This window comes from Mizuhopecten yessoensis, unplaced genomic scaffold, assembly GCF_002113885.1.
Source record: "Mizuhopecten yessoensis strain PY_sf001 unplaced genomic scaffold, ASM211388v2 scaffold6363, whole genome shotgun sequence".
NCBI lineage: Eukaryota > Metazoa > Mollusca > Bivalvia > Pectinida > Pectinidae > Mizuhopecten > Mizuhopecten yessoensis.
In genome coordinates, this window is record NW_018406512.1 from 1,104,771 (window position 1) to 1,116,838 (window position 12,068).

The 12,068-nt window shown below is 35.0% G+C and overlaps 1 protein-coding gene across 1 annotated transcript; it reads right to left on the reverse strand.

The window, feature by feature from the left end:
• Positions 1-5,005: 5,005 nt before the first annotated feature.
• LOC110452028 lies at positions 5,006-11,481 on the reverse strand. The gene is made up of 4 exons (XM_021500289.1): positions 11,324-11,481; positions 6,539-6,686; positions 5,955-6,109; positions 5,006-5,268 (listed from the first exon to the last, which is right to left on the reverse strand). The coding sequence occupies exons 1-4, from the start codon at positions 11,397-11,399 to the stop codon at positions 5,027-5,029; spliced, it is 621 nt and encodes a 206-aa protein (XP_021355964.1). The 5' UTR covers positions 11,400-11,481; the 3' UTR covers positions 5,006-5,026.
• Between the last annotated feature and the right edge of the window lie 587 nt (positions 11,482-12,068).

Genomic DNA, 12,068 nt, shown 5'->3' on the forward strand with positions numbered 1-12,068 from the left:
CACACACACACACACACACACACACACACACACACACACACACACACACACACACACACACACACACACACACACACACACGCACGCACACACACATCGTAATGTATGTCACAACATTATATAATGTATGTGATAGCGCATCTCAGATCAAAGATACATTACTCGTGATTAAAACATAAAAAACAATCCCAAAATATGTTTTTATAATAGTTTATTTTACAATTGTTAAAGTTTACACGTTTGTCTATGATCATATATAAACTCTGACTACGAAACAATACAATTGTTCCGTACGTACAACCGGCACTATGTTAATAAATAGATGTCGACATAAAACAATAGTTTAATACTGAAGTAAATGTATATATAATAGACAATCATATCAACAGGTAATGCTCAAAGGTATAGTTAAAGTGGCCATTTCCAGTTGTAGAAATTATTTCATTTCCAGTCCATGAAACAGTGCGAAATGAATACGCACATACATAGACATTTGTAATTGTGATATAATGCATACTAAATTAAACCGACGACAATTGTTATCTCCACACAAACACAAATAAACAGACATTTATACGTAACCGATATTACATTCGGATTGACGAAGAGAGTGTTTCACACCGCGATAACTTCCCTACAATCTTAAGCTCCAGTCATTATCACAGTCAGATAGTGGCTCGAATATATACTCATTTACCACAATAGTTATAGCAGATACATGTACTAGTAGTCTTGTATCACAATAGGTATAGCAGATACATATACAGTTACTCATTTACCACAATAGTTATAGCAGATACGTGTACTAGTAGTCTTGTATCACAATAGGTATAGCAGATACATATACTGTTACTCATTTACCACAATAGTTATAGCAGATACGTGTACTAGTAGTCTTGTATCACAATAGGTATAGCAGATACATATACTGTTACTCATTTACCACAATAGTTATAGCAGATACGTGTACTAGTAGTCTTGTATCACAATAGGTATAGCAGATACATATACCGTTACTCATTTACCACAATAGTTATAGCAGATACGTGTACTAGTAGTCTTTTACCACAATAGGTATAGCAGATACATATACTGTTACTCATTTACCACAATAGTTATAGCAGATACATGTACTAGTAGTCTTGTATCACAATAGGTATAGCAGATACATATACAGTTACTCATTTACCACAATAGTTATAGCAGATACGTGTACTAGTAGTCTTGTATCACAATAGGTATAGCAGATACATATACTGTTACTCATTTATCACAATAGGTATAGCAGATACAATTGCTGTTACTCATTTGTCACAATAGGTATAGCAGATACATATACTGTTACTCATTTATCACAATAGGTATAGCAGATACATGTACTGTTACTCATTTATCACAATAGGTATATCAGATACATATACTGTTACTCATTTATCACAATAGGTATAGCAGATACATATACTGTTACTCATTTACCACAATAGGTATAGCAGATACATATACTGTTACTAATTTGTCACAATAGCTATAGCAGATACATATACTGTTACTCATTTGTCACAATAGGTATAGCAGATACAATTACTGTTACTCATTTATCACAATAGGTATAGCAGATAATATACTGGTCTCATTTATCACAATAGGTATAGCAGATACATATACTGTTACTCATTTGTTACAATAGCTTATAACAGATACATATAGACTAGTACTCATTTGTCCTCGAAATGTCATAATCTGGGTATAAACAGTTGAATTATGTTTAGAATTGCTCTTTTGTCATTTTAAATCATACAACTAACGACACTATAGTTATAACGATAATTGGGTACCGATATCATGTCAGGGTTGTCAGTCATACACTATAAGTTATAACGATAACTGGGTACCGATATCATGTCAGGGTTGTCAGGCATACACTATAGTTATAACGATAATTGGGTCCCGATATCATGTCAGGGTTGTCAGTCATACACTTTAGTTATAACGATAATTGGGTATCGATATCATGTCAGGGTTGTCAGTCATACACTAAAGTTATAACGATAATTGGGTACCGATATCATGTCAGGTTGTCAGTATCATACAACTAACGACACTATAGTTATAACGATAATTGGGTACAGATATCATGGAAGGGTTGTGAGTCACACACTATAGTTATAACGATAATTGAGTACTGATATCATGTCAGGGTTGTCAGTCATACACTTTAGTTATAACGATAATTGGGTATCGATATCATGTCAGGGTTGTCAGTCATACACTATAGTTAGAACGATAGTTGGGTACCGATATCATGTCAGGTTGTCAGTATCATACAACTAACGACACTATAGTTATAAGGATAATTGGGTACCGATATCATGTCAGGGATGTCAGTCACACACTATAGTTATAACGATAATTGAGTACCGATATCATGTCAGGATTGTCAGCCTTACACTATATTTATAACGATAATTGGGTACCGATATCATGTAAGGGTTGTCAGTCACACACTATAGTTATAACGATAATTGAGTACCGATATCATGTCAGGATTGTCAGTCTTACCCTATATTTATAACGATAATTGGGTACCGATATCATGCCAAGTTGTCAGTCATACACTATAGTTATAACGATAATTGGGTACTTATATCATGTCAGGGTTGTTAGTCACACACTATAGTTATAACGATAATTGAGTACTGATATCATGTCAGGGTTGTCAGTCATACACTATAAGTTATAACGATAACTGGGTACCGATATCATGTCAGGGTTGTCAGGCATACACTATAGTTATAACGATAATTGGGTACAGATATCATGTCAGGGTTGTGAGTCACACACTATAGTTATAACGATAATTGAGTACTGATATCATGTCAGGGTTGTCAGTCATACACTATAGTTAGAACGATAGTTGGGTACCGATATCATGTCAGGTTGTCAGTATCATACAACTAACGACACTATAGTTATAAGGATAATTGGGTACCGATATCATGTCAGGGTGGTCAGTCACACACTATAGTTATAACGATAATTGAGTACCGATATCATGTCAGGATTGTCAGTCTCACACTATATTTATAACGATAATTGGGTACCGATATCATGTCAGGGTTTTCAGTCACACACTATAGTTATAACGATAATTGAGTACCGATATCATGTCAGGATTGTCAGTCTTACCCTATATTTATAACGATAATTGGGTACCGATATCATGTCAGGGTCGTCAGTCACACACTATAGTTATAACGATAATTGAGTACTGATATCATGTCAGGGTTGTCAGTCATACACTTTAGTTATAACGATAATTGGGTACCGATATCATGTCAGGTTGTCCGTATCATACAACTAACGACACTATAGTTATAACGATAATTGGGTACAGATATCATGGAAGGGTTGTGAGTCACACACTATAGTTATAACGATAATTGAGTACTGATATCATGTCAGGGTTGTCAGTCACACACGTACCGATATCATGTCAGGGGTGTCAGTAACACACTATAGTTATAACGATAATTGGGTACTTATATCATGTCAGGGTTGTGAGTCACACACTATAGTTATAACGATAATTGAGTACTGATATCATGTCAGGGTTGTCAGTCACACATTATAGTTATAACGATAATTGGGTACCGATACCATGTCAGGGTTGTCAGTCACACACTATAGTTATAACGATAATTGAGTACCGATATCATGTCAGGATTGTCAGTCTTACACTATATTTATAACGATAATTGGGTACCGATATCATGTCAGGGTTGTGAGTAACACACTATAGTTATAACGATAATTGGGTATCGATATCATGTCAGGGTTGTCAGTCATACACTATAGTTATAACGATAATTGGGTACTGATATCATGTCAGGGTTGTCAGTCACACACTATAGTTATAACGATAATTGGGTACTGATATCATGTCAGGGTTGTCAGTCATACACTATAAGTTATAACGATAACTGGGTACCGATATCATGTCAGGGTTGTCAGTCATACAGGTTTTATTTGTATTTCTGGTAAATTTCTATCAAACATGAACACAATCGAATTCTGTCTTACTAAAACACATTTATAATTATTTAGTATTCCTGAGAAGTTACAGATCCGACAAACAAGCCATATCTAGCAATCTTAGCCATTTATACTCTTGACGGGCCTCGCTCAAACTGATTTTGAGAAGCAGTGGTTTTAATGTCTACGTTTTACAACTTTTATAAGGATTTTTGTATAGCAAGTGAAAAATGTAATACCAGGTTGGCGTTAAACTTTACACATCAGTAAGATAGAAACAGTCATCTGCTATAGATAAAATATTTAGAGATAAACAGAATATCATTGTCTGTTATAATATCTAAAGATTCTGACATAACGTGTATACATAATAAATGCTATTTATAAAACCTACAGCGACTTACCGTAATTAAGGTAAGAGCGGTAATTACTATATATAATCTAACCTACAGCGACTTACCGTAATTAAGGTAAGAGCGGTAATTACTATATAAAATCTAACCTACAGCGACTTACCGTAATTAAGGTAAGAGCGGTACCAATTCTGTTAATCATTATATAAAAGCTAACCTACAGCGACTTACCGTAATTAAGGTAAGAGCGGTACCAATTTTGTTAATCACTTATAATTAGCGACTGATGGTGAAAATAATGCAGCAACATAATCTCAATCTGCAGCAACAGGCTTACTTGCAGGGCCTGCTTGTATAAAACATCTCAAAGTTAAGGAAAATAGCAATGTATTGTCTATGGGAAATCTTAGACTTGAGAAAATCTTAAGAGTTGAGATGTTTTATAAAAGTGGGCCCTGGGCTACAGACCTGCTGTGTTTATTTGTGGTAATTTACGGTATGTGTGAAATGGGGGTTGGTCAATTTTCAAAAGTTTAAACCATCTTTGTCCCATGACGACAGAGACACAGTAGTGTTATACACATAATAAACAGCTTACATAATCAAGTGTCGTATGCCATGCTAACAATGTTAGAAATTGACTAAAATGGTGGTTTATACACAAAGGCGTTCGGTACTTCATCAAGTTGTGGGGGCGGATACACTCCTGTTCCCACCTCGCTCTTTGACGGGGGGTACACAGAATCGTAGGCAGGGGGCGCGCTTGGTGGTCGATGTTGACCAGGTTCAGGTCCAGCCGAATGTCCTGGTGGAGTCAGAGGAAGTGGGGGCCCTGTTTTTTTCTTTCGTGGAACTATGACTTTTTCTGGTTTGGATTTCGCCTCTAAAATGTAAGAATTGATTGTGTGTTTTTTTTATGAAGAAAAATTTCGATCAATTCATATATCCGTAGATTATATAAAGCCACGACCAGGTGATATACCTCATCTATTTTAAATTGTCCCTGAATCGTTTAGAGTACCTCGGAACTGATTATCTCACAGAACAGCGTGCTCAAAAAATCTTATATCGCTCAAAATAGATCCGCCGAAAAGAGAACCATGCAGAAGTATACACTCCAATCAATGAAGATTGTGGTGATACATTTTAGTTTATTTTTCGTTGTTTTTTATACTTTGAAAGTAAGTCACGGGAGCAAAATAGAACAAAGAACAGTTTTGAATTCATTTCTAAACCCGATTTCATTTTTTGTAATGCGGATCAAATTCTGAAAAATAGGTCACACTGACCTGATTTTGTGAAACAACATGTACAGAGCTTTGTTAATGAATTTCCGATTCCGATAACAATTTCAAATAATGCAGGTCAAATTCTGAAAATTAGATTACAGTGCCCTAATTTTGTCAAACAACAGATCTAGATTGCTGTATATCTTTTATAAGTATGACCTTCAGGTTAACCAATTTGCCTATCACCCTACCACGGGATATATGAATAACATCCATCATGGCGTCATAGACCGATTTCTGTGAGATGATATTTATTTAACCAGGTTGAGTTACGCCTTACCACGTTTGCGGATTATCACTGGCTGTTCAGTAACGACGACGACCGGGGACGTACGACGGTAAGATGACACATATTTACACCGGAGGAAGATGACGAAGAACACGAGTGCTATCAGGAACACGCCTCCGATCACTCCTCCTACAATGGCGGCTGTCCTATAGGGAGAAACAATACCAATCATTGGGACTGATACAAAAACAAACTAAAAGAAAAATAAGCTCAACATAGATGGACAACATTCCAGTTCAGAATAACAGGATCATGGGATATGAGCTCAGAAGCGGAACCGGAAGCGTAGGCATTTTTTGGATGACGTCGGGCAAATGTAATGTTCTGTCGATTTAAACATCATCAAATAATGTAGGTTCTTAATGCACATAGAGATAATATCTCTTTTCTTGGTAGAGTTTATGGTAAGGGCTAGGGCTACGGGTACTATACATTGTCTATATCTTTTAAAAATTAAACCAGTACATCCATACTTGAAATAAAATGAAGAACAAAGGATAGGATAATATCACAATCCCTTCACTGATATTGCTGGCTAAGTCTATATAAGGTCCCAGGTACATACATATACTTACATGTTACCTCCAGACCCAGCATCGTAGTACCCGTAGTAGTAACTCCGGTAGTAGGAGTTGTAGGTTCTATAACTCCTGTAGCTACTGTAACCACTCCTGTAACTTCTGTAGCTCCTGTAACCGCTCCGGTACGCCGCTTCACCCACGTCTGTAACATACCTCTTCTGGTGTTACAATGGACAATAAGAAAACAATATAATATGACTGTTAGAGTACATCAAACAAAGTGGTACAATTATTTGATCGTGTTAAGGCTACAGTGATAGAAAAGTGACACAACATGTTTGTCGTACCACTTTGTATGAAGCTTATGTCATGCAACGTAAGTTTATAACGGTGTGTTGTGATAGTGAGAGACATAAAGCTTCAGTCGTTCCAATTGTGTATACAACTTTTGTCGTACCACTTTGTATAAAGTTTTTGTCTTATCACTTTGTATAAAGCTTTTGTCGTACCACTTTGTATAAAGTTTTTGTCGTACCACTTTGTATAAAGTTTTTGTCGTACCACTTTGTATAAAGCTTTTGTCGTACCACTTTGTATAAAGTTTTTGTCGTACCACTTTGTATAAAGCTATGGTCGTACCACTTTGTATAAAGTTTTTGTCGTACCACTTTGTATAAAGCTTTGGTCGTACCACTTTGTATAAAGTTTTTGTCGTACCACTTTGTATAAAGCTATGGTCGTACCACTTTGTATAAAGTTTTTGTCGTACCACTTTGTATAAAGCTATGGTCGTACCACTTTGTATAAAGTTTTTGTCGTACCACTTTGTATAAAGCTATGGTCGTACCACTTTGTATAAAGTTTTTGTCGTACCACTTTGTATAAAGCTATGGTCGTACCACTTTGTATAAAGTTTTTGTCGTACCACTTTGTATAAAGCTATGGTCGTACCACTTTGTATAAAGTTTTTGTCGAACCACTTTGTATAAAGCTTTGGTCGTACTACTTTGTATAAAGTTTTTGTCGTACCACTTTGTATAAAGCTATGGTCGTACCACTTTGTGTAAAGTTTTTGTCGTACCACTTTGTATAAAGCTTTTGTCGTACCACTTTGTATAAAGCTTTTGTTGTACTACTTTATATAAAGCATTTGTCGTACCACTTTGTGTAAAGTTTTTGTCGTACCACTTTGTATAAAGCTTTTGTCGTACCACTTGGTATAAAGCTATGGTCGTACCACTTTGTATAAAGCTTTGGTCGTACCACTTTGTGTAAAGCTTTTGTCGTACCACTTTGTATAAAGCTATGGTCGTACCACTTTGTATAAAGCTTTTGTCGTACCACATTGTATAAAGCTTTAGTCGTACCACTTTGTATAAAACTTTTGTCGTGCCACTTTGTATAAAGCTTATGTCATGCAACGTAAGTATATAACGGTGTGTTGTGATAGAGAGAGACATAAAAGCTTTTGTCGTTCCAATTTTGTATATATCTTTTGTCGTAACACTTTATATAAAGTTTTTGTTGTACCACACTGTTTACAGTTTTTGTCGTACCACTTTGTATAAAGTTTTTGTCTTATCACTTTGTATAAAGCTTTTGTCGTACCACTTTGTATAAAGTTTTTGTCGTACCACTTTGTATAAAGCTTTTGTCGTAGTACTTTGTATAAAGTTTTTGTCGTACCACTTTGTATAAAGCTTTTGTCGTACCACTTTGTATACAGCTTTTGTTGAACTACTTTATATAAAGCATTTGTCGTACCACTTTGTGTAAAGCTATTGTCTTACCACTTTGTATAAAGCTATGGTCGTACCACTTTGTATAAAGTTTTTGTCGTACCACTTTATATAAAGCTATGGTCGTATCACTTTGTATAAAGTTTTTGTCGTACCACTTTGTATAAAGTTTTTGTTGTATTCCTTTATATAAAGCATTTGTCGTACCGCTTTGTGTAAAGCTATGGTCGTACCACTTTGTATAAAGCTTTTGTCGTACCACATTGTATAAAGCTTTAGTCGTGCCACTTTGTATAAAACTTTTGTCGTGCCACTTTGTATAAAGCTTATGTCATGCAACGTAAGTATATAACGGTGTGTTGTGATAGAGAGAGACATAAAGCTTTTGTAGTTCCAATTTTGTATATATCTTTTGTCGTAACACTTTATATAAAGTTTTTGTTGTACCACACTGTTTACAGTTTTTGTCGTACCACTTTGTATAAAGTTTTTGTCGTACCACTTTGTATAAAGCTTTTGTCGTAGTACTTTGTATAAAGTTTTTGTCGTACCACTTTGTATGAAGCTATGGTCGTACCACTTTGTATAAAGTTTTTGTCGTACCACTTTGTATATAAAGTTTTTGTTGTATTACTTTATATAAAGCATTTGTCGTACCGCTTTGTGTAAAGCTATGGTCGTACCACTATGTATAAAGTTTTTGTCGTACCACTTTGTATAAAGTTTTTGTCGTACTACTTTGTATAAAGTTTTGGTCGTACCACTTTGTATAAAGCTTTTGTCGTACCACATTGTATAAAGCTTTAGTCGTACCACTTTGTATAAAACTTTTGTCGTGCCACTTTGTATAAAGCTTATGTCATGCAACGTAAGTATATAACGGTGTGTTGTGATAGAGAGAGACATAAAGCTTTTGTAGTTCCAATTTTGTATATATCTTTTGTCGTAACACTTTATATAAAGTTTTTGTTGTACCACACTGTTTACAGTTTTTGTCGTACCACTTTGTATAAAGTTTTTGTTGTATTCCTTTATATAAAGCATTTGTCGTACCGCTTTGTGTAAAGCTATGGTCGTACCACTTTGTATAAAGTTTTTGTCGTACTACTTTGTATAAAGTTTTGGTCGTACCACTTTGTATAAAGCTTTTGTCGTACCACTTTGTATACAGCTTTTGTTGAACTACTTTATATAAAGCATTTGTCGTACCACTTTGTGTAAAGTTTTTGTCGTACCACTTTGTATAAAGCTTTTGTCGTACCACATTGTATAAAGCTTTAGTCGTACCACTTTGTATAAAACTTTTGTCGTGCCACTTTGTATAAAGCTTATGTCATGCAACGTAAGTATATAACGGTGTGTTGTGATAGAGAGAGACATAAAGCTTTTGTAGTTCCAATTTTGTATATATCTTTTGTCGTAACACTTTATATAAAGTTTTTGTTGTACCACACTGTTTACAGTTTTTGTCGTACCACTTTGTATAAAGTTTTTGTCTTACCACTTTGTATAAAGCTTTTGTCGCAGTACTTTGTATAAAGTTTTTGTCGTACCACTTTGTATATAACGTTTTTGTTGTATTACTTTATATAAAGCATTTGTCGTACCGCTTTGTGTAAAGCTATGGTCGTACCACTATGTATAAAGTTTTTGTCGTACCACTTTGTATAAAGTTTTTGTCTTATCACTTTGTATAAAGCTTTTGTCGTACCACTTTGTATACAGCTTTTGTTGAACTACTTTATATAAAGCATTTGTCGTACGACTTTGTGTAAAGCTATTGTCTTACCACTTTGTATAAAGCTATGGTCGTACCACTTTGTATAAAGTTTTTGTCGTATCACTTTGTACAAAGCTTTTGTTGTACCACAATTTGTATAAAGTTTTTGTCGTACTTCTTTGTATAATGCTATGGTCTAACCACTTTGTATAAAGCGTTTGTCGTACCACTTTGTATAAAGCGTTTGTCGTACCACTTTGTATAAAGCTTTTGTTGTACTACTTTGTGTAAAGTTTTTGTCGCAATACTTTGTATAAAGCTTTTGTCTAACCACATTGTCTCCATAACAAAGTAAATGATTATACATGCAAATTTTCAGTGGCAGCTGAATATATTCTGGCATAGTGTACATGAAATACTAGCTTTAGAATATTATGTGTTGCAGCCAAACCCTGTTAATATTTAAAGGTATACAGGGTGTTCCACTTGTGTTATTTTCTACTCATATTTCGCAACTCCTTAGATAAGGATCTGTAGTCTTTTGTTTCTCCGCCACATGGTGCAGTAAAATGTTAACTTTGTTTTTGTTTTATATCGACGTTCTAAGGCTTCACATAGGTACCTACACACCCGCTGGTCTAAAGGTGTATGATAGACCTTATCCTGATGGTTGAGTGATACCTACACATCCGCTGGACTACAGGTGTATGCTAGACCTTATCCTGATGGTTGAGTGATACCTACACATCCGCTGGACTACATCTGTATGTTAAGAAACACATACTACAAGGAGTAATTGTCGTAGGTTATATATATCATCGGATATATACTTCTGTAGTTAGTTTCACATAGTGAATATCTACCGGACTGATATACCTGTCGTATGAAATAAATACAGATATACACTTATATAATAATGTTCACATAGTATACTAATAGAGGTATATATACATATACTAGACTTGGGAAGAAAGGTATACTACCAGATCGAGAGCTACGCTTATACATATGTCACTATCAACATACAGAAGTGTATTATACTACCAAAGTATATCTACCGGACTGAGATACCTGTCGTATGCAATAAATATATATATACACTTATATAATAATGCTCACTTTTAAAACTAATAAAGGTATGTTTAAATATACTAGACTTGGGTAGAAAGGTATACTACCAGATCGAGAGGTACGCTTATATCTGCTAATATAGGTAGACTATTATACTTACGAAATATATATGTACTGCCTTACATTGAATTTTGATTGACTAGCATTTACACAGGTACACAGAATGTATACACCAAGTCATAATGATCTCACTTAATTTAACAGAAGGTAAATTCAATAAAGAAATAAGTAATATAACGTAGATTTTACCTATGAATTGAATAATTCCAAGCAAACTCCAAAACACTGCTTTTCGTAACCACATGGTCGCAGTTTCCGCCTCCATGATAAATTAGTAAGCGATCATTATGTCTAACTCAAAGTTTCGGGGGTCTTCGTGTGGGTTTAAATCACTGTAACATCAAAATGTTGTCGTTTTAGACCAATTTAGTTCAATTATGCTGCAATGTCACTACTACAGCAGAAAGAATATCTCCGTATAATTAAAGACAAACGACAGCACAATTGTCTAGGTAACTGAGCTATAGTAAATCAACAGTTCTCCCGTGAGGGCCCCTTGTTGTATCTATGTACACATAACCATAACAAGTAGTCGCATGTGGACACATGTGTGTATTGTGAGACTTCAAAAAGCATTAAAGGGATTCCAAAGCCTGTACAAAGGCCTCTGGATTAAGTTACACACATTACCATTGTTATTGGCACCTGAAGCATGAGCCAGGTTTTTGTGACGTTCACGAATACGGGAGTTCCCCTTTAGACACACAATATAACAGTATGTCTATATTTAGAATATACTCATAGTTAAAGGTTTACAGAAATTGCCATTTAACATTTTTTGCGCTCAATAACGCATCAATAGGACCAACAATGGTTTCGTGTTTTCTCTTGCTCACTTTTTCCTTACCAAGTCTCGGTTATGTTCAATGAAATAACTTTTAGAATTGATGGTCAATCATTCTGCTGATTCGAATCCTAAAACCATTATGTAAAC